Source organism: Spermophilus citellus, assembly GCF_964194105.1.
Source record: "Spermophilus citellus genome assembly, chromosome: 1".
Taxonomy (NCBI): Eukaryota; Metazoa; Chordata; class Mammalia; order Rodentia; family Sciuridae; genus Spermophilus; species Spermophilus citellus.
The window spans coordinates 151,142,778-151,156,047 of NC_138182.1; the positions used below are offsets into that span (position 1 = coordinate 151,142,778).

The 13,270-nt window shown below is 40.2% G+C and overlaps 1 protein-coding gene across 1 annotated transcript in view; it reads left to right on the forward strand.

Moving 5' to 3' along the window:
- Window positions 1–13,270, forward strand: part of GFPT2 (glutamine-fructose-6-phosphate transaminase 2) — a 51,049-nt gene that overhangs the window by 23,673 nt on the left and 14,106 nt on the right. The window contains exons 5-10 of the mRNA XM_081298978.1: window positions 1,136–1,194; window positions 1,941–2,075; window positions 4,626–4,687; window positions 9,074–9,153; window positions 9,656–9,773; window positions 12,312–12,475. Coding sequence (XP_081155104.1) covers window positions 1,136–1,194; window positions 1,941–2,075; window positions 4,626–4,687; window positions 9,074–9,153; window positions 9,656–9,773; window positions 12,312–12,475 — 618 coding nt within the window. The remainder of the gene's footprint in view (window positions 1–1,135; window positions 1,195–1,940; window positions 2,076–4,625; window positions 4,688–9,073; window positions 9,154–9,655; window positions 9,774–12,311; window positions 12,476–13,270) is intronic.

Sequence of the window (13,270 nt, forward strand, 5' to 3'; positions counted from 1 at the left end):
ACAATTTTCTCTAAATCTCAGTGGAAGCTCATAAATTCTAATGTCTGGAGCTGAATTTATTTTTTACCTTGAAATGTTAGCCATGTAGATCCTTAACCTGCTATTTGCCTTTGTATTATGATTGTCAAAATCTTGTTAGCTGTAAGTACCTTAGACACCCACCTCCATTGTAACTTTTTGTGCTGTAAAAACTTTTTCCTGAAGATCATGGGGATGATCTCTAGCATGGAATCTTGTAAGAGACAGTCTTGGCCAGCTTTTGTGTACACAATACAATCTTGATTTAATTTGATTTAAAAGAAAAAAAAAGAAAAAATGTGCAAACTTGTTTTGCATCTTATTTTTTTGAGGTGGGAAAATATGCAGTGAATAAAGTTAATGTGAAATGGAGCCTGGAAAAACAGTACACAGGAGACATCTAACCTGGCTCTATTTAGGACACATATGGCACAGTTCATATAGGACTGTGTTTCTTTTTAGATGATGTTTGAACACAATCTCATTTATGTACTCATATTTAGAACTCCAATAATTTGTAAAAATAATTAAAGGGCCAATCAAAAAATAAATAAATAAAGAGAGGTAGAAGAAGGTGCAAACCTGCTAAAGAGATAAGCCTTTGGCCACACAGGAATGTGGGGGAGCCCAGGGTGTTAGAACCTCCAGGTTTTTCTCCCTAAGAAATTTTAAAGCAAAAACTAAAAAAAAAATTAAACTCAAATATTTTTGCAATACAATGTGAGTCAAACAAAGCACACCTGCCAACTGTTAGTTTGTGACCCCTTTGAGCCTAAATCCTGTTGGGAATGCCTGTAATCATTTCTGGGTGATGAAGGGTTAATCAGTGATGTCCCAAAGGATAATATTGTAGATCACAAGGAAGAGCTCTGTGCATGCATGTGGGCAGGTTGGTGGATGCTTGCTACTGAAAGATAAATGTGCATTTCCTCAGGTTTGAATTGTAGTTATCATAGACATCAATTCTAATTACAATAAAAAGAAGTTTACTTAACACAAATCTTTGTAGGAACACAGTTTGCAGAGAGTTTTTTAAGTCATCAAATCCCTTTCATTTGCATCTTACATGAACTTCACTTCTTATTAACACTTCTGCCTTCATTAAACTTTCTTTCAGAATTTGTTGTCATCCATAATGGGATCATCACAAATTACAAAGATCTGAGAAAATTTCTGGTAAGATACATTCCCCATGTAACATCTTCCCCTCAGAAAATTTTTAACCAGTATGTTTTCCTCCAAAAACATAGTTAGGGGCTGAGAATGTAGCTGTTTGATCTCTAGAACCACCACAAAAATTAATTAATTAAATGCTGTAGATTTATTAAACATTGTGGCTGAGCTCTAAAACTTATATGGATTGTGTGAAACCCATTCTCAGCCACATTACAACATTAAGTGTGAACCTCAGCCCCAGCTGAGCCACCATGCCAAGAATCTTGTTTGGGGACATACCAGGGCTTTAGGGTTTATTTCAAGGACCACTGTCGATTCACAGAATCAAAAAAAAAAAAAAAACCAGGGTTAGGGGTTTTATTAAAATAGTTGTGCCATGTAACACATTGACTCATACACCAAATGGAATGCAGGGTGGGGAGTAAGACAGTGAGGATCCCCAGTGTGAAAAGGTTGTGGTGGTGGCTGGGATGTGGGTGGATTTGACTCAACATATTTTATCATTTCGACTGCCGTTATTTTGCAATGTCTAGATTAACAGCAAGGACAAACTCCTAAGGAGGGATGATCTCAGGGAATACTAGGATGACTCAGAGGTGTTTGACTGTGCAATTCTGGCAAACATTTTTTGTCTCTTTCCAGTTTTCCTTGTAATCAAGTCAAATCATAAGGGGCTAGAGGGAGTTGTCCAGGCCAGTTGTGCAATGACCATTATCTGTCACCCCATGTCCAACCTCCTATTCCAGGAAAGCAAAGGCTATGAGTTTGAGTCAGAAACAGATACCGAGACCATCGCCAAACTGATTAAGTATGTATTCGACAACAGGGAAACTGAGGACATCACATTTTCAACATTGGTTGAGAGAGTCATTCAACAGTTGGTGAGTTAGTTTCATCTGTCAAAATTATACCTTCATTTTTGTAAGCACTTACTAGGCAAATTTGCACAAAGTACTCAGGATGAAGGATGGGTCATCTAGAGTGTCTGAATGTAAGAGGTTACATCCTTATAGAATTGGGAATTCTATCATTTGGGTGGTAAACACCAAGTAGAAAGTGCCTGGCTTCATGTTAACACCTCTGAGTTGCTGACTGGTTTTAGAGTCAATGGCTATGTACAGTCTCAATCGCACATGTGATCCTGGCAGCTCCACGCTGTCATCTTTTCAGTTGAGTTTGTGCACTGTTAGTTACATACATGAGATGCATTTAACAATGGTGGAGACTTAGAATTGTAGTCTGGGCCTCCTGATTGGTAAAGCAATTTTTGGTCACAGGGGAGACATGCCCACATTTACTTATTAAATGGAGAAGGAAGGAAGGGAAGGAGAAAGGAAGAAATAGGGCCTACAGATGCAGATTTCTGATGTTTGATTATAGGGTGCAAACAAATGACTCAGGGACAGGAGAGGGTGGCAGTTGTGGGAGAATATTGTGTTTTTATGATAGATATCAGAACACATCTACATCTACCTGCTGAAGAGAATGGCCCAGGGGAGGGAGCAAGAGAAATCAGTGATGTCCCAAAGGACTATACTGAGAGAGCAAAGTCCCCCACAAAAAGATCAAACTCTGGGGGATTGTGCAAGGGGAAGTCCCTCCTTGGAGGATGAGGTAGAGTAGATGCAAGCCCGTGTGGGATGGTAGGAGGAGAAGAAGAAGAGGATCAGATATTCCAGAGCCCATCCTCCAAGGTGTCATTGCCATCTAATAGCTCCTCCAATGTAGTGGCAGCCTGGAGATAATGTGCAGGAACCAGAATCCAGGACATCCTGGATTGGAGGCTGTCCCAGGACCTACCCCCCAGATACCAAAATCCACACATGCCCAAGTCCCTTATAACCTATACACATCCTCCTATATAGTTTAAATCACCTTTAGATAACATGTAATACCTAATACAATGTAATTACTGTGTAAATAGTTGTTATATTGTATAGTTTAGGAAATAATGACAAGACAAAAAAAAAAGTCTGTGCATGTTCAGTACAGATGCAACCATCATAGGCCTAAGTATATAGTAATACACCTGATGACAAATTACCATTTTTTTCAGCAGTTAGTTGGATCTGCAAATGAAAAATCCACAGAAATGGAGGATGTACAGCAACCAATTTGTTATTGCAGCACAGTATTCCTTCTTTTCTATTTGTAATTTTAAATTTTAGAAATGCATTCCTCGTAATGGCACTATTAAACCTGTAGCTTTTCTTTCCTGAAGTAACAAAAGACTCTTTTTGGTTTAAAAAAAAAAAAAGTGGATTTCTGTTTAGTACTTTACTGTTGACAAAAGCAGCAGGAAAATGTGAGGCCACTTTGGGTCTGCCTGAAACCCCTTCATTTTGGGCAGTTTTAAAGACCTTTGAGGCCTAGGGACATGGACCTTGGGTCCCCTGGAAAACTAGACAGAGCATGCTGGCTGCACAGGGCCTTGGGTCTTCCCAGGGTTCCAAAATTTGGGGGATTTCACATGGAAATTTGCATTTATAGCTGGTTATACATAACTGAGGTCTACCAGGGTCATGTTAAACTGCCACAGGAAGGTCAGAATGCAGGGGAGAATTTTGCATCTGAAATTTAAGAAAGAGCTTTCAGAATAATGAGTTAGAAGAGCTAGATTCTAGTTCTGACTTTGCACAAACTCATTAAGTTGAAGCACAGAGGGCAAATGACAGTCATAGCCTAGAAATAATACCAACAGTCATCTCTTGGATTCTCTAGAGCCCAGGCACTGTTCTAAGCACTTACAATGCATTAGTTTATACTCACAAAGGTATAAAAGATAGGACTATTCTTTTCTTGGTTCCAGATCACGAAAAATGAGGGGCACAATGGCTGATGTCCTTGCCCAATTAAGAGATGGAGCTAAAATTTGAATTAATAAAAAACTATAAGATATGGGAACTATAATGCAAATAATGATTGTATAAATATGTACAATAAATTCTATAGTAATGTGTAAAAAATAAACAAATAAAATTTAAAAAATTGAACCAGGCTCTAAATGCAGTCCTGGAATAGCCTCTTTAATATCACAGCTTCTCCCTCCATAGATCCCATCCTGAGGCTCAGTGCAGGGCACCCTGGCCCCAGTTCTTATTTCCTGTGGTTCTAATTACACCAGTCCCCGCAGCTTATCCCAAAGGGGCAGCCCTGATGGGGGTTCTTTATTGGCCTTGGCAGGAAGGTGTGGTTTATGTTGCTCACATGAAATTCACAAGTTTCAGTCTTTGGTACTTCAGCCTAGTACTCTCCTTTTGACTTTTTTTCATGACCTTATCCTGCACAAGCTGTCTCTGCATTTAGCTTCCAAATGACCCCAGGTCTACATACTAAGAGGGACCAAGGGAGGACTTGCCTGGGGCAATGGGCTGTAACAGCTTGACTAGCAAGAGTGATTTGCCCTTCATCCTTTCTTGATGTGTTTTCAGGAAGGTGCATTTGCTTTGGTTTTCAAGAGTATCCACTACCCAGGAGAAGCTGTTGCTACAAGGTGAGGCAAAACGCATTGACATTTCCAATAACAAATAAATAAATTAGATAAAATTACTTAGCTTGAGGTATAATGGAGGGGTAGGGCCTCTGGAAAACTGGAAGGGCTTAATGGACAGCTAACTGTGTCTTAGCCCCAGCGTCTGCATCCCACTGTCTCTGTGGCATGTGGCACCAGGGCTCCAAAGGTTTTAGAAAGGGTAATCAGATAATTGGATTGTTAGGTGGAATCTCCAGATTTTTAGAAGTTGACAACAAATTCAAATAAAAATAAAACTGTATGGAGGGGACAGAACCTGGTTTTATGGTACTTGAGGTCTATACATTTGGGGGACCCCATGTAAATAAAAGCATGCAAAATTATGAACATGAAACTAGGAATCACAGTAAACATTGATTTGTATCCAGTACTGAAAAGTCCTTGTAGGTCCAGAGTTCATGCCTCAACACCTTCATGGCAGGGCATCCCAGGAATCAGCCCAGAGGACCTGGTTCAGCCCACATGTACACATGAACCTCTGTTAAAGTCACCATTCCCCATAGTTCCCAGGGCTGCTTGGATTCAAAGAAGCAGATGATGTGTATTTTTTTTTTATTGGTTGTTCAAAACATTACAAAGCTCTTGACGTATCATATTTCATACATTAGATTCAAGTGGGTTATGATGTGTATTTTTTTATATATATTCAGATAGATTGATCATCCATCCAACCATTCAGCTATATTTGTTGAGCACTTACTATGTGCTGGTTTGTGGGGACTTGGTGACTTTCAACCTGGTCTCTGCTCTTAAGGATTAGACAGTTGTACAGGAAGACAAAGAAAAACAGAAGGTAGTGATGCTCTGTTATTAGGATTAGAAGTACCTGTGCACCAGGGACCTGAGGTGAGCAGATGTCATCCTGGGGAAGGCAGGCAGCAGGAGCATCTTCCCCCTTCCCCAGCAGAGGCACCAGCATGGAAAAAGACAAGAGGCCCAGAGACAGTGTAGCACTTGAGTATCCCATTTTGGCCAGGATACTGGTAGGGTAGAGGGGGTCACTGAGACTTCCAGTCTCAATGTGTGCTTACTGACACCTGCTATGGGCCACACATGGAACAGCAGGGAACAAGGTGACACAGACTCAACCCTTACATTTCGGTGGAGATCTAAGCTGTGGAAAGAGGACTTGACTTTAAAGGGCCTCAATGCCATACAGGCTGTGGACTTTGTTCTGATGTCATGGGGGAGTCATTGAGAGTGTACTTGTGTCCCTGAGAGACCATGGCAGAGAGGGTGAGGCTGTCATTCAAAGACTGTCCGAGTATCCAGGCAGAAAATGATAAGAATTTATCATCATTTTATTTTTTTTCTAGGACCGGGACTTGTTTACCATTTGGAATACAATTCCTTCAAATCATAGAATCATAAAATACCAGTTGCTTCTTATTAAATTTAGAAGCCTCTATTTAAAATTTGATAATATCTGATATTACTATCTCAAATAAATGTAGAAGAAGGCAGTGTGAAGAAACAATAAAGCTTTATTTTTCTAAATTGCCTATGACTGATGGCTCTGTAACCTCCAGGACAATTTTTGGAATATCCTGGGAGAATTCTATGTCTTGAAGTCTTGAGAAATCATAGAGCTCAATCTACAACAATAAGATTTTGGGGAGCCATTTGCCAAGAAAATTAGATAACCACGTATTTTCTCACTGGCAATATTAGAAAGACAATCTAAATTAGGTCCCCACTGGACCCAGAACTTTGGCTCTGATTTGCTTTAGACATAGTAAAAGATTGTCTGAAGTATTCAAGGTGCTCACAGTATCTTTTTTCCAAGCTATGAACTCTGTGCTCCACCTTGAAAAGTTAGAAGAGAGATCCAAACAGATCAATACTACCAGAAAATAAGATCTATTATTGCTGAAGAAATAGTAATATTAGATCAGGTTAACAGATCAGATGACATATATGGACTGGATTCAGGCTAATGAACAAGTAGATCATTGATATACATTAGCAAGAATTGGTTGAGATAAAATTTTATAACATTATTGAATTAATATGTTTGAGACAGCTCTCAAATGGGCTTACTAAAACATTGTTTTCTTCTTCTTAATGTATTAGTTAACATGTAGGGGAAGAAAGGCACACATCCCTTAGTAACTATAGTCGTTCCCCCTTACCTGAGATTTTGTTTTCTGAAGTTTGAGTTACCTGTAAACACCCAATGTCCAAAATATCCAGTAGAGAATTCCAGATATAAATCAAATAAATTTTAAATTGTTATAATTGTTCTATTTTATTATTAGTTGTTTTTAGTCTCTTACTGTGCCTAACTTACAAATTAAACTTTATCATAAGTATGTATGTATAGGGAAAATATTGTATATATAAGATTCAAAACTATCCACGGTCTCAGGTATTCTCTTGGAGGTCTTAGAATGTATCCCCCATGGAAAAGGGGGATCACTAAATTGGAATTTTATCTGCCTGGGTTCTGACAGAATTAAAGGTCTAGAATGTGTGAGTTACAAATGTGTTCTGCTTATTTCTCTATATATCCAATGTATATTTGATTTGCATGCTGCAATTTATAAGAATGGGCAAAGAATTAGGTTTTGAAGGCAAGATGCCATTAAAATCATGGAATACCTTAAATGCATTCCCCAATACAAGTTCTGATCCAGAAAGAAACATTATAAAGTGCTTCACTGAAAATTCCTTTCTGAGATATTCAGAGAGACAGGTACTGGTGGCTGAGACAGGGTCCCTGGGAAAGGAGACCTGAGTTAGGGGACTTTCATCCTGGTCACCTATAGGAATTACCCCAAGATTCTACCTTGTGAAAATCACTGTCCTCCTTTATAATGAAGTACACGTTTTATAAGTTGATGATTCTAAACTTCATCTAGGAGGTATCACTCAGACAGAGCCAAAACCACCCTGAAAATTGCCTTAATAGCCCACAAAGTAAAGTAAAATCTTCCCTTGGTATCTACTGAGTCCCTAGAACCAATCCCCCTACAGATAACAAAATTCTCAGAAAGTCAAGTTCCTTCTATTGTAAGAGACCCGTGAACTACGGAGGAAGAGACCACCAAGAGACCGACTCGTGCAACAGCAAAAGGGGGTTTATTGCAGATCCAGCGCGCTGGGGCTCCGTGCTCACTCAAGAAGGGAGAGCAGCCCAGAGCCCCGAGCAGGGGTTAAGCAGTGCTTAAGTACACTTTTTGGGGAGGGCGGGGGCTTTGCATACATCAGAGCAAATCATCATGAGGCGCGGGAAAATCGAACAACAACTCTCAAACATGATTAGTACATTCATTGGCGGGAACATGTCGGGCGGGAGTGATAGGTCAGTCCTAAACTGGGGTGTACATTCAAACTGATTGGTTTAGGCCCTGAGGTGCCTACGTGCTGAGCTGCACTGGGTCCAAGTTGTTAAGCAACTATGGGGGATTCCTACACATATCTAATGGGCAGTCCCGGGAATTGTCTTAATAGCTACAGGAATTTCGGGCTTTGAGTGTAGCTTAGAAACTTAACAATACCTGGTCCTTTACATTTTAACTCTGGCTTTGCAGCTTAGAAACTTTACAATACCTGGTTCTTTACATTTTAACTTCAGTTTCTTTTACCCTTTCACTATGAAATGACATAGTATTTGTGTAGAATCTACCCACATCCTCCCATATACTTTAAATCATCTCTAGTTTACTTATAACATTGAGCATAATGTAAATACTCTATAAATAGTGGTGATGATGTTTTGTTTGGGTGATAATGACCCAAAAAAAGTCTGTATAGGTTCAAAACAAAGGCAGGTTTGTTTGTTTTTTCTGAATATTTTCAATCTGCAGTTGGATGAATCCATAGAAGGCAACTCTGTACACAAAAGTCACTACTTGGGTGTCCATGAAAGCCAGAGAACAATTGAGCTTGGAGAAAGGGAGAAACAAACTGGAAGATCCTGGTCACCCAGGGTTCTACTCTAAGGGTTTGCAGCAAATGAAGCCTGCTTAGAGGACCAAAGTGCTCCTGCATGCCACAAGTGTTCACTCTGATATGACCTAACCACCCAGGCTTAGCACATGTGGAGATGCAGTGAATTGGAGGAGTCCAGGTTCTGTGAGGATGGGGGTAGGATGTGTTACCAAGCTATTGGGCAAGTAGGTAATGCTGTGTTAGTAAGCTGGGACCCACTTGCTAACCTGTTCATCCCTGCTCCAAATCTTGAGAACGTGTTCCTGTGGTCAAGGCATCCATTCTAAGGGACCCAACACAATTTCTGCTCCAGAGAAAGGGTTAAATTTGGGAATCCTACTTCAGATGTAAAGAAGACATCTAGCCTGGGGTGTCTAGGGTGATGGGTAACTTGATGCTTTCTTCTCCCTACAGGAGAGGCAGCCCACTGCTCATTGGAGTGCGGAGCAAATATAAACTCTCCACAGAACAGATCCCCATCTTATATAGGACATGTAAGTTTCCTGAAGAAGACTTGAACCTTGTAGCTACTGAACAGTGCCTTGGGGCTCAGCAGCTATTCTAGTGGGGTCAGCTCTCTTCCAAAAAAAAAAAAAAAAAAAAAAAACAGGCCTTGCTCTAACTGGGACTGCTCTAGATCTAAAGGATTTTCATGCCATGGAGACTTAGCTCCATCTTTTTAAAAGCTTTTCATTGTGGATATTTTCAAACATATGCAGAAGTAGAGAGAACAGCATGCACTTGGTATAATGGCAACCATTTGATTTGAGAGTTTCTTTGTTTTTGTTTGCCTTACTCTCCCACTATAGCCCTTTAAATGCTCTTGAAATGGTACTGTGCTATTTGGGGAGCTTTTAAAGGATTTAGCTGATGCAGTCAAAGCTAAAAATTGCAAATTTCTCCCACACATATTCAAAGGGGAAATGGGCTCCTTGCCGACTGTTATGCAAATGACATGGTCTACTGGGATTTGCAATCCATTCCTTTATTTACTAGGCAATATTGAGAATGTGAAGAATATCTGTAAAACAAGGATGAAGAGACTGGACAGCTCCACCTGCCTTCATGCTGTGGGTGATAAAGCAGTGGAATTCTTTTTTGCTTCTGATGCAAGGTAACTAAACCTTTCTACCTTTCTTTCATGGAATTACATAACCAAGGACTGACTGTCTAAACACAACCTTTTTTTTTTTTTTTTTTTTTTTTTGAGGTGCTGGGCATCAAACCCTGAGCTAGGCAAGCCCTCTACCACCAGCTATACCCCAGCTCTATCATTTCTTACTTATCCCCCCATTTTATCTGTTTTCTCAGCAAGGGCCTAGATCAGGTCAGATCTCAGCCCCTGTGGCCTGTGGCCTGGAGTCCTTATATAGTGAGCATACAGTGAGCAACTGGGGGACTGTCTTGGTTAGCACTAGTGGCCAAAGTGTGGAATCACTGATCATTGTTTGCAGCCTGCATGGAATAACTGAACTAGTTCCTGACACTTTGAAAAACAAAGCTTGAAAACTTGGATTTCTAGCTTTTCTGGGAAAACTAGCAGATCTGAACTTGCTAGACTGTGTTCCCTCAGCCCCTTTTGTTTGGGAATACTCCAAGCCTGCTTTCTTCAGCTGGGCCAAGTGTCTCCAGATCCCAACCCCACCTTTGCCTAAGGTCTGACCATTCTTAAAAGCCAGAGCCACAATTTAGTAGGTTTGTCCAATCAGGCCCTTTATACTTGTTCTCTTGATACTCTATTTTCCACTTTTTATACAGTGGTGCATATGGTTACTTTTGTGCAGTGTAATGGCTTTTCATCCTTCTTTTTTTTTTTTTCAGATGCATTACTCTTAGAGTCATAGAATTTTATAGTTTTCCTCTTTTCATCAGAAATTTTTAGTGTTTGGGGTTTTGTTGTTATTGTTTGATACTGGGGATTGAACCCAGGGGTGCTCAACCACTGAGCCATATCCCCAGCCCATTTTATATTTTTATAAAGAGACAGGGTCTCCCTAAGTTGCTCCCTAAGTTGCTAAGTTGCTTGTGATCCTCCTGCCTCGGCTACTTGGGCTGCTAGGATTACAAGTGAGCACCAATGTGCCCAGCTAAGTGTTCGGTTTTTGCAGGTACATTTGTATACGTGGCCCTTGGAGAATGAGGGGTTTCCCTCTAGTGGTCCTTCAAATACCACCTTCATGGTTTTTAACCATATCTATGTACCATTTATGCTATTGATTATCCATTTTTTTTCATTTACCCACTTTTCTAACTTAAACTTATTTTTAAAAATGTTTTTTAGTTGTAGATAGACACAATACCTTTATTTTATTTATTTATTTTTATGTGGTGCTAAGGATCAAACCCAGTGTCTCACATGGGCTAGACAAGCCCTCTATCACTGAGCTACAACCCCAGCCCCTTAAACTTATTTCTAAAAGAAGCTCTCTAGTGTCAAGGGAAAAATCATATCACTTTTCAAACAGATTAACTTATTATAAAACAGTGATCCCACATTTTATGGGTAGGTACATCTTGTAGGTTGCTTATAGATTCCCCCTCTTTTATCTTGCTCTGCATATGTACACATGTATGTGTATTAAGAAACTGGGTCATTTATCAGATGAGTTTCCTACTATCAGGTTTTGTTGAATGCATCCCCCATGGCATTGTTTAACATGTTTCTTTGTCTACCATATTTCCTGAAAATTACGGTTTACAAGCTTCTAGAAATTTGACCTTATTCAGGTATGATTTTTGGCAGGAAAAACCAAGGTGGTGGTGTGTCTTTCCATCAGGAAACATATAAATAAAAGCATAAAAATGCCTCATTGTTTCTCCTTTTGTGCTAGGATCAGTCAGGGATTCAAGCATTGACAGCTTTGTCCATCCATTATAAGACTTCTTGGCTTTTCACCTCTTGGTTGCAACACTCATGGGCGGTCCTTGATTAGAACTATATTAATAATTAGCTAATAATTAGGAGTTCACAAACTGATTATTCTATCATTCCTTCTTTGCCAGGTGTATTACTTCTATAAAGAGAAACATGTTTTCATAAACTGCAGGGTTATTTTAAAGTCATATTGTTTTAAAAAGCAACAAATGCTTCCTTCTTTCCCTTTCCAATTCAGAATAGTATGTTATTTCCTGAGTGTTCTCCAATGTTGATATAGTTTGGATCCTTATTTGAAGAAGCCAAGTATAACAGGATATCTATGAGATTAATGGAGAGATTTGAACAAAGTTGATATTTGATGATATGAAGGAATAACTAATAATTTTAGATATGATGTTGGTATTGTAGTAAGTTAAAATAGTTATTATCTTTTAGAGATATAAGCTAAAGTGTTTACAGAAGAAATGATAAAATGTTTCTATACTCTATAATGGATTAGGGTTAGAGTTAGGTTAGGTTAGGTTAAGTTAGGTTAAGTCAGATCAAGCTTAGGGAGGGCTTCACGAGCTTCAAAATAATTCTGGGAGGAGGGGAGAGAGTGTGGAGAAGATGGAGAAGATTCACCTGCATATTGAAGTGCCTAGTATGGTGTCACCGTCACTCCTAAAACACCACTGATATGGACCCCACATTTAGGAAATAGTGAGTGACTGCTGCTTTGTGATTGTTAAGAGCAGGGTGCTAATTTTTATGCCTCTGTTTCCCTCACACTAGTGCCATCATAGAACACACCAACCGGGTCATCTTCCTCGAGGATGACGACATTGCCGCAGTGGCTGATGGGAAACTCTCCATTCATCGAGTCAAGCGCTCAGCTAGTGATGACCCATCTCGAGCCATCCAGACCCTGCAGATGGAATTACAGCAAATCATGAAAGGCAGGTATCCTCTGAGAGTCCGTGTGCAACAGCTTCAGGGAGCAGATGCCCTGTGAGGGAAGTGCCTAACATGGTGTGCCATGCCCTGGGTGGGGGTCATAGCCCTCTTTGTCCACAGTAGCCACCAGGGCAGGAGGCCTCTGGCTTGCATAGCTGAGAAACTGTGGAAAGCCTGGCCTGGAATCTACAAATAGGGAGATCTATCTATATCTAGAATCTGTTTGTGCCATCATCTGACTCCCCCATACATTCCTACACCCAGTCATCATTTTTTTCTCTGAGCAGGAGGTTCACAGAAATGAGAGCTATGGACCAATTCTCTGTAACTAGAGCCTGCCTCCCTGCATCTACTTTTGTCCCCCTCAATTTCTACTCCACAGAGCAGCCTAAATAAAGCTTTAAGAACATAAATCAGACCCTGTCATCCTGCCACTTAAAGCCCTTCTATTCTCAAAATCCAAACTTCCTTTTGCAGCCTATAAGCCTCACCACCACCGCCAAAACCTGGCTCTACCACACTCAATCCTTTGCCTTCTATGCCCTACCTACCCTGTCCCTGTTGACTCACTGTTACTCAAGCAGGCTAACTGCTTGCCACTTGGGGGTTCTTGCATTTACTTTTCTTATCATAGGACTAATTCCTTTTGTTTTTTTGAGTTCCCCTCAACTGTCACCCCTCTGAGTATTCTTCATTTATCTTTTATCTGCCATGATCCCTCTCTGGTTCCCTCACCTACGAGGCCCACATCTTCACTTGCTTTATTTTCATTCTGTGTAATATGCCAGGTATGCAGC